Source organism: Carettochelys insculpta, chromosome 24, assembly GCF_033958435.1.
Source record: "Carettochelys insculpta isolate YL-2023 chromosome 24, ASM3395843v1, whole genome shotgun sequence".
Lineage (NCBI taxonomy): Eukaryota > Metazoa > Chordata > Testudines > Carettochelyidae > Carettochelys > Carettochelys insculpta.
Genome location: NC_134160.1, coordinates 11,164,633 through 11,185,236, shown reverse-complemented (window position 1 = coordinate 11,185,236; position 20,604 = coordinate 11,164,633). Strand labels below are relative to the sequence as shown.

General features: G+C 56.3%; 1 protein-coding gene across 2 annotated transcripts in view; it reads right to left on the bottom strand.

The window, feature by feature from the left end:
• Positions 1–2,358: 2,358 nt before the first annotated feature.
• SESN2 (sestrin 2) overlaps positions 2,359–20,604 on the bottom strand; it is a 28,160-nt gene continuing 9,914 nt past the window's right edge. The window contains exons 2-10 of one of the 2 annotated variants that reach the window (XM_074976429.1): positions 14,695–14,760; positions 12,223–12,420; positions 11,428–11,610; positions 10,710–10,922; positions 9,573–9,723; positions 9,157–9,275; positions 8,299–8,489; positions 6,561–6,705; positions 2,359–5,899 (exon numbers count right to left, since the gene is read on the bottom strand). In XM_074976429.1, coding sequence (XP_074832530.1) covers positions 5,813–5,899; positions 6,561–6,705; positions 8,299–8,489; positions 9,157–9,275; positions 9,573–9,723; positions 10,710–10,922; positions 11,428–11,610; positions 12,223–12,420; positions 14,695–14,760 — 1,353 coding nt within the window. In that variant the 3' untranslated portion in view covers positions 2,359–5,812. The remainder of the gene's footprint in view (positions 5,900–6,560; positions 6,706–8,298; positions 8,490–9,156; positions 9,276–9,572; positions 9,724–10,709; positions 10,923–11,427; positions 11,611–12,222; positions 12,421–14,694; positions 14,761–20,604) is intronic. The other variant, XM_074976430.1, reaches the window with a different exon arrangement.

Sequence of the window (20,604 nt, the reverse complement as noted above, 5' to 3'; positions counted from 1 at the left end):
CCACTGCCCCGCCCTGAGGAGCTGGAGCCCTACAGCAGCTCACATGGGGCAATGGGGCCATTGGGACAGCTCCTTTGGGCTCTGCTCTTACCAGCTCTGGCAGCTGTACCCTGGCACAAGACCCTGCACACGCTGCTCACCACTGATAAAAGCTGCTACTCGCCAGGAGCTGGCAAAGGCCCTGTCAGCAACAGGCCAATCAGCCCATGCTGGCGAAATCCAGCCCACCACGCACTGGCAGGGAAATCTCAACAGCTCTGCTCTCCAAGCCATTTCCTAAAGGACTTGTTGAGCCTTTGCCACCTTTCCCTGATCCTCACTTCCCTTCAATCCCATCGCTCACCCCTTTGCTGGTATGACACCGTGGGCCGATGGGGCAGGCAGAGACTGTGCCAGCAGGAGGAGGGACACAGCGAGAAGGGGATGCTGGCTCTCCTCGGTGCTAGCCTGAACCCTTCCCCACCCTGTGGGAGCACGAGCACCTGGTGGCCAGGCCTCACTTGCAAGGCAGAATGACCATACACTCCACCTTGGAACGCTATCATGCAACGGCGGGAAGGTCTGAAGCCAGGCCAGGAGAAAGAAATCAGAACGTTGACAAGTAGTTGGAAAGTCCCCAAAGACAACATCCTGACAAGTAGACAGTAAGTCCCCAAACAGAACAGCTGGGGCAAGTAGGTGGAAGCCCCCCAAAGAGAACATCTTGGTTGTGCAATATCAGAGGGTCCTGGGGGGGAGGTTCGGAAAATGACCAAGGAGAGAGGAAATCTTGTAACATGTTCCGACAGGCCAGGAGGATGGAAAGCCCAAATTAGGTAACAAACGCTTTAATTGGCCAGGTATTGAACCCCCAATTAAGAAACAGTATAAAAGGTGATTTAGCAGGGAGAAGGGTGTGGGCTCCTGGACACCAGGCAGAGGCCAGCAACTTCCAGTCCAGACAGCAGACCCCAGCCTGATCACCCGGACGTCACCACCACGAAAGGTCCCAGCCAAGCCGTATCTCTGACTTGAAGGGCCGCTGTAACGTAGTTGTTGGTGAGATGTGGGAGCACTGGATGTTATTGGTAAGTCACGTGTAATTATATACAGCTGTATGTAACCTAGTGTTTAGCCTATGCCAAATATATATATAAGACAAGTGTTAAGTAATTGTAGTTACAAATAAATGAATCAATCACTATTGGTAAATACCACTAGCTGGACTAGCTGGGGCTGTATAGAGAATTATTGGGACTTAGAACAGCCACAGGGCATTGTGGTGTTCACAATTGGAGTGTTATTGTTCCTGGTACTCATAATACCGTGGAAACCTAGGTTTTAAAGTAGATACACTGAATCACATATTGCTGCTACACTATATAAGGCTGCTATAAAGGTGGGGTGGTCGGTCCCGGGCCACCCAACTCCCCCCCGCTGTATCAAACCTCATGCGCACCCATGGGACCCGGAGTAGGTCAGCACATCGTCACACCCCAGGCAGTGTCCCAGCATAGGAAGCACAGCCTGACCTGGTCTGTCACCAGCAGAGTGGTGAAGCATCAGAAGGTGTTATCTAGAGAGGTGGTGGAACCTCCATCCCTGGAGGTTTTTACCTCCTGGCTTGACAAAGTCCTTGCTGGGATGATTTACTTCGATTTGGTCCTACTTTGGGCAGGGAGTGGGACTCGACCTCCTGAGGTCCTTTCCAGCACTAGGAATGCATAAGGTGGCCTTTCCTGTGAACTTCACAAGCCGTGAGCCATCACAATTCCTGCCCCGTCATAATACGTCCTTGACGAACTGACCCTGTACAACGGCCACATGCATCAGCACGTTAATGGCCAGACCTGGTCTCTATCAGTGATCCTTGATCAGCGCCCCCTCCTCAGAGAGCTGGAGGCTCCCCCCGACTCTTCGTAGTCCGTAGGTCTTGTAAGGTGGAAGCTGTCTCTCTGTACACTAGGGCCCCGATCCTGCCTCCAGCTGCCACCACACCACTGAAAGTGCAAAAGACTTTTGCACTGTTCCTCCTGAGTTCACAATGGCTGACAGCCCTCTGCAGAGGGGGCACATGGCTGCTGCACAGCTGGGGCCCAGGTTCCAAGAGCAACCATCACATGGCTGCCCCCACAGCTCAGTTCCTGTGTTAGGCACTGACACAAGTGGCCAGATTTTCCAGTGTGCTCAGCATCCCACATGCATCACACCAGAGCCTGTGGAGCAGAGGCTTAGTACTGGCTTGCTGCCCTGGGGTGTGTTTCACTCCCTAGGCAGGCAGAGCAGACTCCCTGCAGCCATTGCTGGAGTTCATTTCAGACACAGGAGTGGAATTGGAAGGGCAGAGCCTGGGGAAGGGAATTAATGAAGGGTTTGGGGGAAAAAAACAAAACAAAACTAACTTTATTTCTAATCAAAACAGAATTGGCAGCAAAGTCACAAGAGTCAGCATTTTCATGCCCACTTATGAGGAAACACATCCAAAAAACAATAACTTACACAGAATTCAGGTTCAGCAAAACCGAGCAGAGCCCTTCACCTGCAGCGACCGGCGGCCTGTCAGTTGCTGACCAGCAAAGCTCTGACAATGGGCATTTCACAGTGACCTGCACGAGCGTGAAATGCTCTGGCACAACTGAATAAAGCTACAGACATCTGCTTTACCCCTCCCCGCTTCCCCAAGTCATACACAGCCACCTTGTGGCCCTCCCTAAGAGCAGGCAGGACTGGGCAACTGCGCACGAGAACACCCCTAGAAAAAGGGATGCTGCTGTCCAGACCTCACCCTGGGCAAACCTGTCAGCAGAGCAAGAGCATTTCACCTCACACAAGGGTGCAGGAGAGAAGCCAGCTTGCATAAGAACATAAGAATGGCCATACTGGTTCAGACCAAAGGTCCATCCAGCCCAGTATCCCGTCTGCCGACAGTGGCCAATGCCAGGTGCCCCAGAGAAGGAGAACAGAAGACAATGATCAAGTGATTTATCTCCTGCCATCCATCTCCTGCCCTTGTACTGAAGGCGAGGGGCACCGTACTTTACCCCTGGCTAATAGCCATTTATGGACCTAACCTGCAAAAATTTATTGAGCTCTTTTTTAATCCCTAATAGAGTCCTGGCCTTCACAGCCTCCTCCGGCAAGGAGTTCCACAGGTTGACCGTGCGCTGTGTGAAGAAAAATTTCCTTTTATTAGTTTTGAACCTACTACCCATCAATTTCATTTGGTGTCCCCTAGTTCTTGTATTATGGGAAAAGGTAAATAATTTTTCTATATTCACTTTCTCCACACCATTCATGATTTTATATACCTCTATCATATCGCCCCATATTGCAGGAGCAGCCTCTCTCATAAAACAGGGCCAACTGTCTCTTGGGTTCACAGTGCACTCAACAGCTGCCAGACCAGGCAATGCTGTAGTAGAGTACAGGACTCACTACAAGGTCCCACACTTGTGAAGAGAGAAAGAGAAAAGGAGGCACAACACATTACGCTGTAAGAGCAAGGCAAATGCCTGGGCGTGTGTAAAAATAGTCTGTTTGGACACGAGCCTTGCTTGGCAATGGAGTGTGTATTACACACATGCATTGTACACCAAGAGCGTGTGCACAGTCCTTGCTTTACAACAGAGTGCATAACACACACCTGGTCACGCTGTCCAGAAAAGTGCCGTGGCCAGAGGTGATCTGCCCCAGGCAGAAAAAGTGGGTCGTAAGCATCACATGTTCTAAATGGACATCACTGCATAATCATTGCCCCCTTCAAAGTCTCTACAGGTGGCCGTCAAGTCAGATTAGTTACATGTGTGTTTTGAGTGAATCAAAATATTGACTGCAATTAAGAGGGCTGCTGAAAATTCCCACACTGTTTGACTCCTGCGGAGAATCTGGTGTGGCATCCACAGCGCAGGGCTCTGGGATGGACTGAAGAGGCAAATGGTGCTTCTGTCTTTGGTACAAGGAAGGCAATTCCCCTCTGTGCATTGATGCCAGGGTTAGGCCTGGGCACTTCTTCTACCCTGCTTCAGCAGAGAGGATGGTAAGTGGCACAGAGCCCTAGTGGGGTGTAAGCAGTACTATGGAGTAAATTTACCCTGAGGGCCTCCTGAGAGCATCCATGGGGCGAGACAGTCACATAGGAAAAAGGATGCATGCCGAAAGTGTCACATGGCCCCATCCCTCTAGCACAGACACTGCCTACTTCCAAGGACTATAGCAAGGGCCAGTTCTGAGACATGACTTTTCAGCAGGACAAAGCAGGGGGAGGCACTAGATGCGGAAGAGATACAGGGGAACTCGGGTTGAAACGGGATGCTCCGGAAAGAGAGCTGAGGCTGGATTCAGGACTAGGCCAGGTACGCAGCAGCCTTCCAAGATTTCTCCACCATTGAGCGCCTCGCCCATCTCCCTGGGGTGCTAGGAGTGGCAGTGATGCATGTTCTGGGGAGGTTTGACCCAGTTTAGCTCCCTGGATACAAAGGCAGTGTTGCCCCAAGCAGAGGAGGCTGGAGCCAAACTACCTCAGGACCAAGAAGGAGCAGGATGTGCATAAGATTAACTCAGCCAGGGGGCATCTGGGCACTGCAGTCTGCCCCCAGCAGGCAATATCTGCTTCTCCTAGGCACTCCCAGTATAGGAGACACCCTTGGGTGCTTCCTGCAGGTGGCTCACCATGGCAGGGCCTCACCCATACAGCCCAAGAACCTGCAAAGTCCAATGTCCAAGAGGCCTGGAGGCGGCGGGGCCTGGATCATTGTCAGAGGCTCCCCCTGCTTGACCCCTGACAGCAGGAGCTTGTGGCTGAAGTTACAGCAAAGGTAGAGAGATGTTCCCACACAGCACACGGCCTAGGTGTGCGCCTGCAGGGCTAGTGCTGCACACGAAGGCGTTGGCTTCAGGTTACCCTGTGAGGACAAGCACTCGCCAGCCCTCCAAGGCAGGGCTGTACAGAACAGAAACACAGCATTCCCCCCCACACCTCCCTCCAGCCACAGCCCTGAGGCCTTCAAGGGAGCAGGCAGGCTATTGCTCCTCAGCTCAGCATGGTTTTAAACCCCTCACACACCACAGCTCATGGCCACCAGAGACCTGGCCAGCTCCTGTAGGCATTTCAGGAAACAAGGGCAGCAGGCACAGGGTGAAGAGAAACGGCGGGTGGTGGCCGTGGCAGCCGCCAGGTGTATTTGTGCCCTCAGCCCTCCCGCCCCTGGCCCCGTCCTGACTCATGGGCAGCACCAGGAGGGCTGGCTCCCAGGCTTCCCGCCCTATGGCTGTGGAGAGCGGAAGTACACTGGCGGTAGCCAGGTAAACGCTGAGGAGATCTCTTTGGTAGGAGACAAGGCCCGTCCCTTCGGCAGGGCCCTGGCCCCAGGCCCAGCAGCTCAGTTCTCCCGGTCCCGTGCAGTAGTCACGAGGCTCAGAGAAGTCGTGCATGGCACAGAGGAGGGCAGCAGTGGCCCCCTGAGGGAGCTCAGTCCCTGTTCATTACACACTAACACTATAAAGGCACATCAGCTTCGGTGACCCGCCCCCACGTCCAAGGCAGCAGCAAGAGTCCTGGCATGGAGCCTGGCCCCCGGGAGGGCACAGGACGGCTCCTGCCAGGCGGCCTCTGTGGGAACACTGGGACGGCAGAGGAGGGTCTTCATTGCACAGGGGAAGGGCTAAACAACGGCTAAGGGAGGCACGGCCCCCGGAGAGTGGGGAGGGGAGGCCCCTGGGTCCCAGGGCCCCCCCCCGCCCCAAGTCTTTTCTGACTGATTCCAAAGCCAAGTCTGGCTCCCCGATCCCGCACAGCGAGGTGTGTGCCTGGCAGGGTGTGGGGAGCGCAGCCTCGTCAGGTCATGTAGCGGGTGACAGCTCTGAGCGCGTACAGCAGGGCTGCCTGCATCCGGGCCTCCAGCAGCAGCAGGTTGACGTGCACCTGGAACGGCCAGAGAGACAGGGGTGGGGTGTTACGAACAGCCAGTCACTGCAATGCACAGCACGGCACGGCACGGCACCACAACCCTACCACCGGGAGAGAGCGAGGCGGGTGCCAGGACTCGTCAGGGCCTGGGGAGAGCCCAGGGTAGCCATTGGCTGCAGTGGTCAGAAAAGGAGGTCTGCCCTCCCTGCATAGGGCAGGGCAGCCCAGCAGTGCATTCTGGGTAACCCCTTCCACAGGGCAGGGCAGGGCAGGGCAGCCCAACAGTGCATTCTGGGTAATCCCCACCCCACAGGGCAGGGCAGCACAGCAGTGCATTCTGGGTAGTCCCCCACACACCTTCCCCAGACCCTCAGCCACTGGGGCAGGCTGGGTGCTGGACTGGACAGAGGGATCCCTCCCCCCGAAGACAGCGTCATGGTAGTGGGCACAAGACAGGCCCAGGGGGCTGGGTCAGTGCTGATTCTGGCCCTGTGGGGGCTCTAAGCAAGAACATTTTCATGCCCCGCAGCAATTAACAGGTGGCCCTTTGAGCTGCTTGGGACCCTAAGCAATCGCCTTGGGCTGGTGTGACCCAGCTCCTCCTCTTCTGCTTCACCTCAGCCACTGCCCGCACTGGAGAGCGGATGGCGGTGCCCAGCCCGCGCAGGAGACGCACCTTCTCGGAGTGTTTGAAGTGTCTCCAGAAGTGGGTGTACATCCGCTTGGTCACCTTCTCCGGGTAGCAGGCCACCGTTTTGATATAGACTTTCAAGCTGCGCTCCAGAAGCTGGTTCACCTCCCCATAGTCATAGTCGTCATACCTAGGAGGGGATGGAAGAATTCACTTTACCCTGAAGGGAGACCAGGGCCTCAGCCCAGCTCTTGTTCCCTCCCTCCCTCTGCGGCAGCCCTACAGCTTGAACTCTTCCCCTCCTGCCCCCACATCAAAACATGGGCCCTGTTGTTGCAGGGCAGCCCAGAGCCATGAATGAGGTGGCCCCAGGCAGGCCAGCCATGCACAATAGGACCCAGAGCGACTGCATCAAGACCACCACTCTGTTGCAGACGGGCAGGGCTTAGGTCACGGCTGCCTCTCAGCTGGATTACAACCAGGCCCCTCACCTCTTCCCCCGAGGACAATTCAGCTGGAGAATCTAGAACGGAGGCATGCAGCAACCCGGGGACAGAGGAGAAAAGAGGGAGTGAGTATCTGAAGGTATGACATGGCTGGGGAGCAGGGAGCCTGAGCATACAGGAGTTCAGGCAACCCCACTGTGACCACAGGAATAAAGTCAGCCATATTTCCCCTGCTCAGCATAAAGAGCTGTGACTGAACTCAGTTCTGGCCTGTTTTGAAGTCTGGTGCTCAGCACTCAGGCCAGGCTGGAGGAGGGGTTGGAGCAGAGAATCGGAGGGAGTAAAAAAAGAAAAAAAATCAGAGGCAGGAACATTTTGTGCCATCATCCATCTTCCCTACGCTACAAAGGGAGTCGCCAGTGCAAATACATTCAATTTTGTTAAACCAAAAAACGAAGTTCTCTTGTACCATCATTTATCCTCCCTACAGGGCAATGGGACGTGCTGCGGCCAGGATAACTGTTCCTAGTACATTTCATTCGTGGATAAGCAGAAACTTTCAGATGCAGCCAAAGAACCGACAGTGAAGTACAAGAGTTTTGCAACATTCTGGGCTTGTCTACATGACCACCTTCCTTCGAAGGAAGAATGGCAATTAGGGTGTTGGGAGTTTACTGATGAAGTGCTGCCGTGCATAGGCAGCACTTCATTAAGCAAATTCCCCCCTGCGGCAACTCCACAGCACTTCATTAGTAAACTCCCAACACCCTAATTACCATCCTTCCTTCGAAGGAAGGTGGTCGTGTAGACACAGCCTCCGAGTGATAAGCTGTATCCTAGGCATAGGCAGAATAGACGCCTTAGATAATCAGTAGTTGATTGGTAGATGCTATTAGAGAGTGACCCAGTCAAGTGTAAACGTAGGTAAAGAGAAATAATCAGTTGGAAGGGATTGAATAAGATAATCCGCCACCGTATTCGCCGTAATCCGTTCTTAGCGGCGAATACATTGTGGATGTGTCTGTGCATGGGAAAGGAGTGAGGCCAAGACCTTCTGCTTGACAACTGTAAGTTTGCGAACGGTAGAACGGCGTAGGAGTTATAAAATGAGCTCATGAATAGTCACACTGCTAAAAACAGAGCACCTTGTACACTCTCCAGTGTGTGAGCATCACTATATTACCATTGTCACTCATCCTCTGTACTGAAACAAATTTACGTAACTCTGCATTTACTTGCCTGTACTGATCTGGGCATCAATAAAGGCTAAAATAGAGTTTGTCCCTGGTGTCTACTGGTTCCTCCTGAATCTAAAGCCATGAACGCACGACACCTACCTGATCCCAAAGACACAGTGAATGTAGTTCCAGATGGCCCTGCGGAGCATGGTGGTGTCCACCCCACTGTGCATGGCGATGGTGTTGTAGGTCAGGTTATAGACCACCTGGAACTTCTCGTCCAGCAGCTGCCCCACGTCTGGGTACAGGCGGTTAATTAGCGAGTAGCCGTGGTCCTCCCAGGTGTAATCCTGCAAGGAGATGGGTGCTGGGACAGAGGCTCCAGAACTGATACAGGAGCAGAGGACCTGGCCACAAGGGAGCCCCTCTGCAGACCTGGGCTCAGACCGCCAGAGAAAACACGGGCCTGGAGCACAGTACCCAGCTGCCCAGATGGGGACCCGCTGGTGATGGCTGAGAGAGGGCCAGGCCCAGAGTGTACAAACCGCTGCCAGCACCAAGCATGACCCCCTGGGGTCAGGAGCCGGTCACCTGTTCTGGCTGAGCCTGCCCCCCTCTGACTGGGGCGGCAGGGTGACTACCATGGGGAGGCATCACAGGCACCGTGCAGACGGAGCCGAGGCACAGCCAGGAGGTAGGAGAATCAGCTCTTCCCCAGCAGGCTGTGACACTGCCCCAGCCCCTCCCTCACGCTGGGCGCCCGACACAAGTCACTCTCCTGCTACCTGCCCTGCTCAGGGCTGTGCTCACACCGGCTCTGGGCCAGCAGGTGTCTGCGCAACACCTCTGCTCTGCACCCCGTGTGCCTGGCCTGCAGGGAGGGCAGCGGCAGCAGAGGCGGCCAGGCCTCTGGTTCAGGAGGGAGCGGAGGGACCGGAATGGCCAAGAGCAAGACGTGCAGGCAGCTGCCCACATGCAGGCCGTGGTGCCCGCCCCCCCCGCAGCCGAGAGAAGTACCTGAGCTCGGAAGGTGGGCGGGGCCTGCTCGCCCTTCCTCGTGAAGTCCTTGTACCCGAACTCCGGATCCTCCACGAAGCACAGGATGTTGGGAGGCAGCACGTGCTCAGCACTCTCGACTGCAGGGAGACAAAACCACCGGGAGAGGTTCGTGCCCTGCGACGCCCCCAGCGGACGCAGCCACCCCGGGAGTGCAAAGCCACCTCCCCACATCACTCCTGAGCCACCAGCCACTGGCACAGGCCCCGGCAGAGAAAGCTCCTGGGAGGTGCAAGTCCTGCAGGCTAATTTTCCTCCAATGAACCGTGAGACTGGAACTCGGGGCAGGGCTATCGCCAGTGCAAAAGAGCCACCAAAGCCTCAGATCCCGCTTGGGATGCGCCTCTGCCTCCCGCTCGGCCCATCCTCCTCCTCACCCGCGGGGGCCACAAGCAAGCTCTCGGTCTTCTCCAGCTCAAAGCGGGTTTCCATCTCCTCCTGCGTCACCCCCTCCTCCTCCAGCTGGCACTCCTGCAGCAGCTTCATCCGGGCCATCAGCACCTCCACCTCCTGCATGGCGTCTTTGCCCTGGGGACGGGGAGAGCATGCAGAGGTCAGCAGCACCAATGGGGGCTTGGAGAGGGATGGGCCAACTTTGGTCCAAGCACCAAATGCCCCCTTTACCTGAGTGCTGAGAGGGGTCCTGGCAGGGACCACTGGCCTGTTACCCAGCAGTCAGTCGCTGGCCATGGGCCGTACACTGGGGTTCAGGGTATCCCTACGGTGTGATGTTAAGCTGGCACTGTGCCCAACCCTATTCAGGTGAGAACTGGGGCACTGTGCCTCTGATTGCTGCTCCCCTCAGGAGGCACTGCAGCCAAGGCACAGCCCAAGGGACCAGGCAATTCTCCTTTGCACCTCCCAGATTTGGCACCAGGCTTTGGTGTAGCCCCAGTATCTTAGAGCAGCCCTGGGGGTGCTCTAATTTATGCTTTGCCTTCCCATGCTTCCTATGGGTTGCTGAGCCCTCCCAAAGAGCTGCAGCGCAAAAGACCACTTACTTCTGTCTGCCCACTGAGCATCACTCCCCAAGCCACCCTACTCTAAGGGCAGCGAGGAGGGGACAGCGGATGGCAGACCATGGCTGCTCCTCTTGGGGATGGCTGTAGGGGCCATTAAGAAACCACAGCAGCAGAGCGGGCCCTGCAGCGGCTTTCGCTTGCTGCATTCTCAGCAGCAGCACACGCAGTCCATCTGTTCTCCTGGGGAAGGGTTTACAAGGCTGCAAATCTCATCCCCCCCACACCCAGCCCCAGCAGCCGTTGGCACCAGGGTCTGGAAAGACTGGCAGCTGAGTCTGTTACAGAATGGGAGAAGCCAAAGCAATTCTAGGATGGCCAGCTTCAGGATGGCCCGCTGACATCCAAGGGGGTGTGGGGAGAGAAGACAGGCCTCTCACCAAGAGCCTCCCTCACCCTTAGCACTCTGCCGCCCCCATCCCAACTCTGCCCCGGCAGCACGGGCAGCTCTACCAGACTCCAAGAATGCCTGGAGCTCAAGGGCCCTTGACTTACGCCAGAGCCGCTCACTCCATCCTCAGAGGCCGGGCTGCTGTCACAGCTGCGTGGCGACGGCGGCTGGAAGGCCTGGCCCCCGTCCTGCTCGGTCTCGGGGTTGATGCCGCAGCCAAACACGAAGGAAGCGAGCGAGTGGTAGTGTGTGAGGAGCACCAGGCCCTGAATGAGCTCTGCAAGGGACCAGCTGTTCTCACCAGTCTTCAGCAGGGCCTGAAAAGAGCACACACATTGCTCGTGCAGCTCTTCCCCAGAGAGGATGCATGTGGGGAGTACGAAGCCTCCCCAGCCCTCGTCCGAGTGTGGGCCTCTTGCACCAGAGACCTCTGCAGGGTGCTGGGGCAGGCAGAGGGGAGCAGGGCACAGACCACTGCAAACCCTTAGCCCCCTGCCCACGTCAGGGCCTTTCCGCCGGCCGGTTGCAGGATGCCAAAGGGGAGGAGGAAGGAGAATGACTGGAAGGGGCTTCAGGAGGGCAGCGGGCCACCATTCCCGCACCCTGGGAAATGCAGCAGCTCGCTCAGCTGAAGGACAGCCCAGAGCCACAGGCCGCCCGTGCGTCCATCTGCACACCCCAGTTGAGGAGCATCCCACCATGGGGCTGCACCTGATTTATGGTGACTGACACAGCAGAAGGATGGGGGGCGGGGGAAGAGGGGAAAACAGCCCTGGGCTTGCTTATCACTGGGCGTCCACCACTGCTCCCTCCAGCGCTCACCTCTATGTGCTCCTTGGTGATGAGCCAGGGTCGGTGCGCTAGGATCTTGTTGATTTCATTGAGGTTCCGGAGTTTCTGGGAGGCACAGTGCAGGCCCTGCAGCCACTCCGGGTTCCCCCCGACCTTCAAGAACTCCGCCATGTGGAAGCCAACCAGGTAGGAGCACTGGTGCCTGGCCGCTGCCTGGCCACGGGGCGGAGATTATGGTGAGGAACACCTCTCCCACCCATGGGGGCCGCCCATCTACAGGGCCTCCAGTGCAGCATGTCCCCAAGCACAGGGCGTGGGATGGACAAGAACGCAAGCTGCCCCCCTCGTGACAACGGCACCAACTCACATGCCCACAGCAGGGGCCAGGCCAGCCCCATTAACGTGGGGGAGGACGCATGGTCGGAGTGGGAGTGTCGGCTGAGGAAGGGCCCTGCGCATGGGGCTGCTCCTGACGGGCCAACCAAGGTGGGGGCAGGCGTAGAGATCCCAGAGAGCTTTTAGCAGTTGCATGGGGCTGGGGCAGGGGCAGGGAGTTTGTTTTCCAGACGATGGGCTCAGCCTGCAGGCTGGGAACCAAGATGTAGTGCTTGGACCTGTGGAGTCAAGTCAGGGCTGTCCTGATGTTCCCTCTGGTTCTTTCCCCACCCGGGACATCCCAGCCGAGCTCATCAGCCCAGATTTGCCTCTGCTGAGATCTACTCCCCTTCTCCCACCCCCAGCAGTGCTCTGCTAAGGCACCGACCCCCTCCCGGGGTGCCCTGCCCCACCGGGGCCAAGTGCCCGCCTCCTGCCCAGGCCACGTACCATGATGGCGATGTAGTGGCGCTTGTGGTAGGGCAGGGGCCCATCCATGTGTAACAGCAGGTACTGTGTCTTCCAGAAGCTGGCCAGGTACTCCGGGTGCAGCCCCATCACCATGGTGACGTTATCCACCCTACCCGTGGAGACGAAGGCCTCGATGAAGAGCTGCCGCTGGGCCCTCTCCACGCCCTCCTGCAGGATCTGTGGGGAGAGAAAAGCTGAGGAACCAGCCTCCTGCACGAGGCTTCCAGCCCCCCAATGAGGCTCCCAGCCCCATTTGTCAGTGGGGAACATATAGGCAATGACAGGATTCATGTGCTAACAGCACAAGCATCGCAGCTCACCGCCCAGACCTGTCCCCAGAGGGCACTGTGTGCTCTGGGGTCATTTCAACACCCCACATTTCCCTACCCCTCCAGCAGTCCCACAGCCAGGCAGGGGCTCAGGAGGTCTGGGCTACAGAGAACAAAGACTTTGCTCAGGTGCTTTTCTGTACCAAGCATAGAAAGGGTGGGAGGGATAGCTCAGCGGTTAGAGCACTGAGCTTATAAACCCAGGGTTGCGAGTTCACCCCTTCAGGGGCCTTGCAGAAAACTGGGGCAGGTCAGATTTAAAAAGTCTGTCAGGGATGGTGCTAGGGGGCTGTGACTCTACGACCTCCCATTCTAGGAGACAGGTATATCTCCATGTCTCAAGAGATACCCCTTGGCTTTCACAGTGCACCAGGCTTTACACAGGCAGCTCCTTAGGCCTAGGCTCTAGAGGTGCAGTACAATCCTGAGCCCATGATGCCCCCACTCCTGTGCTAAACCAGGGGGTAAACTACATGCCTAGAGTCCTGCTGAGGCCATGGCAGTGCTGGGGACAGAGGTCCCCTAAAGCCAGGAGGAACTAATACTCCTATCACAAGCTCCCTGGAATGAGGAGTCCCTTGGTTTGTACAGCACCTGGCGTAACAGGGCCAAGCTGAGGGTCCTAGGGCAACACACACAAGACTCAGAATCGGCCTGCATCAGTTGTGAGGCTAACTGTTATCTCCTGAGGCGATCGCTCAGCTCCCCAGGGCTTGGAGGAGGAACCAACAGAAATCTGCCTGGCGAAGGGCTTGATCTGTTTCCTGCAGCAGGCCTGGCGCCCCGCCAGCTGATGCAACACAGCTGTTTGTTCACCCCACCCTCCCCATGCCCTCTCCTCCCCTGTCACGCCCCCAGCAGCAGGGGTTACAACAACAAGAAAGCCCTGATAAGGAGCAGCAGGTGCCCAGCTCTGCACCCTGACGTCAGTCAGCAGGGGAAGAATTGTCCATGCAGCCAGCCTGGGAACACGGCGATACAGTTGCTGGCCAGTCGGGACTCTGCTGGGACGTGCCAGCCGTGAGTCAGACAGAGGTGGCTACCTGCCCAGAGGGTATCCAGCCTGGAGCAGTTCCAGGAGCAGGCCAATGGGGAGTTGCTTAGTCCCTGCCCCAGGGCTAGAAAGGCAGATGATGCAACTGGATGGGCATGACCAGGCAATGAGCTCCTTGTTTGTGAGCCCTGCGGTGAAGGTCATGGGCTAAATAAAGCAATGAGACCCAGAGGGGGAGGAGGAAAGCCCCTGCCCTGTGGCCTGACGCAAAGGGAAGCCAGGACTCAGCCGGGGCCAGGCAGCCCCCTTTGCCTGGAAGGTATTGACAAGCTCTGCACTGGGATGGAGTCACCACCTAACTGCGCCTGCTATCTGAGCTGGCGGGGGACAAGGCTCTGTCTCTGCAGGGGGCCCACAGCGGATCCGCCAATGCAGCGGGAGGCAGAGGGAAATCCGGAGCCTGGCCGGCCACCCAACTGGGCAGCCCCCCTGAACGGTTCTGACTGAATCCCCCCTCATTCGTGGCCCCCCGCCAGGGGAGGGGAGAGAAGAAATTTTCTTCCTGTGTGTAGCAGCCCAGGCAGGGCCCATGCAGCCTGCCAGCAGCCAAAGCCACGGAGACCAGCACCCTCCTGCTCCTAGAGTCCAGCCGGACTTTGGGCCCCATGCTGGGGGCCAGCAGACCTCTCTCCCTGCCGGCCTGCCTGGGGTTTGCTGTCGCAAGGGCCCCTCCCCACCCCATGTCCTGCACCAGGACTATGCCCCTTCCTCCACAGCCACCACCCGTCTCACCATCCGGAGCAGCTCACTCACACCGAGGTTGAAAGTATGGGCAGAAAGCAAAGAAAAAGGGAATTTTATGCCCCCTTCCCTGGTCCCATCCCAAGCTCCGGCACACCCACATATCCACACCAGCTCTGATCCGCAAGGCCACACTCCTTTCCACCACACTCAGCTGGTTAGGGTTTGGAGCCTCCCCTCCCCACCCCTGCACTACAGTGTCAGACAGTTCCCCTTCTCCAGGGCTCTCCCGCCCTGGCAAGCAGGGGCTGGAAATCAGATCTTCATCTCCCCTCCAAGTCCCAGCCACAGGAGCCTCAGGGAAATCGATTTGCTTTACACCCTTACCTCTTCCACAGGGATGAAAGAACTTGGGCCTCTTCCCAGCTGCCGGGGGATTTTGATTTCTCTGTCCTAGGAACGAAAGAAAAGCAGTCGACTGTAAGATTTTGCCCCGTGTGGCACTGACAGAGCCAGGGCCCTCCCAGTCCCACCAGCCTGACAGCTGCTTGCCTTCCCTCCAGAGCTGGTGTCATGCCCCCTCCCAGGGGAAGGCAGTGGGACAAGAAGGGGTGACTCGTGCAGTTACCTGGCTACTCTGGGGACTTGTCAGATGAGGCATCCGGAGCTGCTGGCTAGGTGCACCCTCCCAAGCAGCCTGCGGCAATTCTGCAAATGACCCTGCATCAGGCACACCTCCCTGCCAGCCAGGGGTGCAGGAATTTACCAGCCACATCCCACAGGGCATCTGGGGCCAGGAGGCAGAAGATAGCCTTGTAAGTGTGGCAGAAACACTTCTTGCAGGGCTGGGCCTAACGGGCACCTGGGCTGCTTGATGAAATAGCATAGCTCTGTTGCATGAAACGTTTCGCTTCTCTGTGCTAGTCTGACATCCAGGCAGCTTCTATTGTGTTTCACCTGTCAGTGAGCAGGGCTGAACTCCTCCAGCCCCTACGTTCTGGGACACACAGAAGGGAGCATAAAGGTGGAAGATTAAGTTGCAGCTGCCAGTTCAGCAAGGGGTGGGGAGACCCAGCACCAAGACATCCTGCCCAGGGCTATGCGTCCAGAAAGAGGAGAACAGCGTTACCAGCTGCCCTGTGCACGCTGGAGCCGACAGCAGCTTCAATTATTTATGTAATATTGGGTCTTATGTTACGGGGAGCTGGGGGAAGAAGAAGAAAAAAAAAAAAAATCAAGACACAGATGTAGCCCTGCTCACGTCTGGCCTGGCAGGATGGCCCTGTGGCCTGGCATGTGGGGGTCAGAACTCACTCAGCTCGGGCACCTGCTGCTGATGGCAAAGCTCGCCAGGCCCAGCATCCCCATCGATCTCTGCTAACGAGTGGGGAAAGAGCACAGGGGATGCTTCTGGATCAGGCGGGCATGGGGCTGAGTGAGCGCGGGGCTGGGGGGAGCTGTTTGGAGGGTCACGTTAGCGGTTCCCAACCTTTGAGACAGCGACCCACTGTGATGATTCAGAAAGACTTTGTGACGCAAGGCAATTCCAAACGGGGGGACAGGCGGGGGAGGCTCTCCCCAGGAAGTTGCTAATAAATCTTGATTTCCCTTCCCCCCAGCTTCAACCCCTTGCAGCCCCAAACTGCCCCCCCGGCCTAAAACCCCTCACAGCCCCAAACCACCCCCCTGCCCCCCGCCTTAAACCCCTCACAACCCACAATGCTCCCCCCACCTACCTCACACGAGCTCCGCTGCTGCCCCCCGGCTGCTCCTTCACCAGGCCACCGACACCTCCTCCACATGGCTCCCCCACCCTCCTGCTCCCTTCCCTCTCCTGCAGCATGGGCAGTTCTCTGCTCTGCCACACTGAAACAGGACTCAGTTTAATGGTCGGCAGGAGGGATTCGGACATTAAACCAATTAAATGGCCGAATCCCTCCTGCTGGCCATTACACTAATTCAATCGAGCTCCATTTCAGTGCGGCAGGGCAGGGACTTGGAGCCAGAGGAGCGAACAGTGGCAGCAGCTGCAAATGGCTCCTTAAAGAGCCACGTGAGGTTCAGAGCAGCCCAGCTGGCGACCCTCAGAAAAAAATCTAATGGCGACCCATTTTTGGGTCCCAACCCACAGGTTGGGAATCCTTGGAAAAGCTGCTTGCAGCAGGAGTTATGAGCAACAGGGTTTAAGCTTCCAGCCAGCGAGGCAGGCGAGAAGGTGCCAGACAGGGCAGGTTTGGTGGTACAGCCAACACACAGGAATACAGATTCCCATCCAGATGGGCCAGGGGCCCTTAACATAACACAGCAGAAGAGAGGTGAGAAACCAGCAGCCTGCATGCGGCCTGTCAGAGTTGTGTGCATAACCCGTGAGACACTTTGTTGACTGCTGCCCAGGCACTGAGGTGCCAGGTTCCACCAGTTTCCCTCTGCGAGTTTTATTCCTACCAGTATTATTGAGTGACAGGCATGTAGAGCGGCAGCACGTGACGAGAGGCGATGGAGAGAGCCATGCACTCCTATGACCTCCAATCAAGGCACTGCTATGGGGCCACTGGCGCAACCCAGCATTTCTAGGTATGCCAGGTAGTTAGCAAAACTTCCCTACCAACAGACTGTCTTTGTTACAACAGCCTTGTGGCCCATGGAGGTGAAGGAGGGGCACCCACTAGCCTAGGTTGCCCATCATAGCACCAGAAAATGAATCCCTGCAACATGGAATGTACACTGCAGCAGCCAGGGAATGCAGAAGCCCAGATCTTCACCCCTAATACACAGGAGCTCACCCTGGGGCCATGTGGGAGTGAATGACACAGCCATTGGGCCCTACAGGACAACTCCCTGGCAGTAGCTTTGAATGGGCGCGAGCATCAGATGCAGCACGTGGGATGCAGTTGGTATGTGAGAACTGGGGGTGTTGTGCTTGTGCAAGGGGAGGAGGAAAGAGGAAGGGCAGGACCCATGGTGGCACTGTGAGAACTGGCATATTCCAAACAGCTGCTTTTTGGCAGCAGATGTTCCAACAATGGCTGAGTTTGTCCTCCAGGTGTGTAGAGGAGGGTGGGGGTTTGTGATCAGGAGGGGCTGTTTAATGCCTAGCTATGTTTTTAGCAACAATATATGGAGATATGCATCTCGGAGAGCTGGAAGGGACCTTGGGAAATCATCAAGTCTAATCCGCTGCCCTCTTAGCAGTGCCAAGCACCATCCCTGACAGATTTTTTTTAATTTGCCCCAGATCCCTAAATGGCCTCCTGAAGGATTGAACTCCCTGGGTTACCAGGCCAACACTCAAACCACTGAGCTACCCCTCCCCCTGTTGAGGCTCTTCCAGTGCCTCAACAGGCATTACTGGTACAACACTCCACAAGGTCCTACACTGTACTGTCACCCCATGCCAAATGCAGCCACGGCTGGGGCAGAGGATGGAGGCCACAGAAAATACAGGGAAGAAAGGAAGGACAATCAAGCCTTGACCAGGAACTCTTGGGCAAAGCCCTTCAACTGCTGCAAGGATCTTTGAACTGCAGTTTCAGACACACAAACTCAGGTTCAGGTCGCTTCCCACATGCTGTTAACTGCATTGTAGTCAACTGCTTTTTTTCACCCCCCGGGAGGAGGAAGACTTTGAGATCTGGTCCAAGGGTCAGTAACAAGAGGAATGTGTACCTCTTGGACAGGCTGGGTAACTGTCCCTGCCCTGCTACACAGAGCCATTCCAAGGCCTCCATGGAGTGGCTCCAGAATCAAGCCACAAACCCATCTCAATGGTTTAAAGCTGCAACTTGTTACGGCCACTTGTGCCACTGGGAGGGCAACTGAAAAGACCATTTTCTGAAGCTGGAAGAGCAGGAGGACATTGGGAAAGGGAGGGGAAAAGCTAAGAACTAGAGAGCTCAAGAAAGAGGATTCAGTTAAAGCTGCCACAGGCAGATCCCTAACTACACACCAACTCGGCTCCTTGGTGCTTTCGTCCCCCTTTGTGATGTTCTCTCTTCTGTATTTTACTCAAGTCAGCTAGCAGAACTGGACTCCCTCACTTCCCTTTCACACACACAGCACTGTACCAGCATCCCCATTCTCACGCCCTAGGGGGAAATGCATTGCTCCAATTCCAACAGTGCCTAGAGTTATCAGCCTATGAGCTACAGGCCAAGTGAGAGGCTGTCCCTACCTCCAAAGCACGCTCAATCCACAGGCAGGATGGAGGAAAGAGCGCGTGGGATGGGAAACTGAGGCACTGTGGGTAAGTCATTCCATGATCCATCTCCTCGTTCCCAGAGCCTTAATCAGCAGATGCACAGATGGCCCTAGGCTGCCTCCTTCCGTCTACTCCTTTCCAAAGATCATGCTCTGAAATCATTTTTCAAGAGCATTTTAAAACCCTAACGTTGCCTGTAAGGTCCCTGAGGGGGGAAACCGTCTCGTCCCATGAGTCTGCACAGCACCCAGCACGGGACTGATCCATTCTGTAACAATGTCACCTCATCTGCCTTCCAACTGCCCCAGGGAAGCTGGGCCTTTGGAACAACCGCTTCAGATAGCTGGCTTCATGCTCCAGAAGTAAAAGGGCTTTCAGGCCAGGCCATCAAACCAAACATGCGAGAGAGGTTGGGCTGCGGGCATCTCCAGACGCCAGGTAGGCCACGCTGAGGCGGGGCTGAGTACTCAAATCCTCCCTAGGCAACCCGTTCTAGTCCAGAGCTCTCCTGGCAGTATCAGAGCCGGCTACAGACCCAGTGGAGAACAGGCATAAAGGATCATAGTTTGTTTTGTTTTTATAAATAAAGTACCTCTTTAAAAAAATTCTAAGTATCCCCCAGTACCGACAATTTTCCGGCACACAATTTTTTTTTTCTACCACTGCAGCACATTAGTTTAAACAACTGAATTGTAATGGGTTGGTTGGAAGCAACTGGAGGCAATAAACTTCTCATCGGACTTGTGACTCTGCAAAAAGGATAAATTTAAAAACAAAGTTTTTTTGATGAACATAAAAAGTCCAGTTTTTTTTTTTAATTCATAAAACAGGTCAAGAACACTGAGTTACTGTATCTCTGGAAGAGCTCTGAGTAACCCCAGGGGTACACACGTCCCTGGCTGAGAGCCACTGGTCCAGACTAATCCCAACTCATGCCCATCAACAGGGAGAACATGCCCACCCCGCCCCCAACACTCGAAAGGCAGGTGGGCCTGGCGCATGATCTTTCCCACTAGTTAAGATTACCTGAGAGCCACACACTGAGGCTCCTTGGAACTAGGCCTAGCTAGAAGGGAAGAGGGGGGCAGGGAGCCAGAACAGCTGCTAGAGAACACGGCCCCGGATGGAGCCAAGCCAAGCCCTTGCTGAGACACCTGCAAGGTGCTTCTGCGGGCTAACATTTACCCTCCCCCATGTGTTGTAGCTGCACTAGCAGCAGGTCTTTGGGCAAGTTCCCAGCCAAGTCCAAAGACAAGAGCAGGCCTGGGGAAGAGGAAGAAGACAGGCCCAGCCATGAGAGTGTCAGCCCACACCGCGACACCTACTCGAACCAGGCCGTGGGTTGTCACCAGATATTCAAGTCAGCCCGTCGCACCAGGCTGGCACCCCAGCCCACGCGGGTTACTGAAGTTCAGGGTGACATTACCAATCTTGTCTTGCAGACTCTAGGTTAAAAACCGGGCTGGAGAATACCCAGGGCAAGGGCGGGAGGGGCAAAGGGCCACATCGCACAGGGACTCAGGACAGCAGGAGCCAGCGCTAAAAAAGGCGTAACCGGGTGTGTGTGTGTGTGTGTGTGGGAGGGGGTTCCACACTTGTGCCCCACCCCTCTCTCTCCTCTGTAGAACGGCCTCGCCAGAGGAGAAAATCCCCATGGGCTTTCCCACTCTGGAAATCCACCTCTCGTCCAGGGTCTCTCACTCTTCCCTCCGGGGGCGGAATAAACTGTTGTGTGCACTGAGGCCATGTGGCGGATGTGCACCACCAGCAGAAACAGGCTGCTGCTGGCAGGCACTCGGCCCCTCGGCTAGGCAGCACCTGAATCTCTCCTGGGCGGCTGCCCACGCGCTCGGCTTACACAGCACACAGGGTCAACCCTCGGAGAGCTTAAAGCTCCCTGCCCATGAGGGTTGGGGCTTGGCCCTGCCAATCCAGCTATGCAAGCCAGTCACAGGGGCTCCGGGGTTGGCATGCCAGTGCTGTCTCCCTGGGGTGGGGAGGGCGTGCGAGGGATGGAGCCTGAAGCCTCCTGGGCCTGGCAGAGGGAGAAAAGGGCTTCTGTGCTCCACAAGCAAGTGCTCCATGCAGGCAGGGTTGTT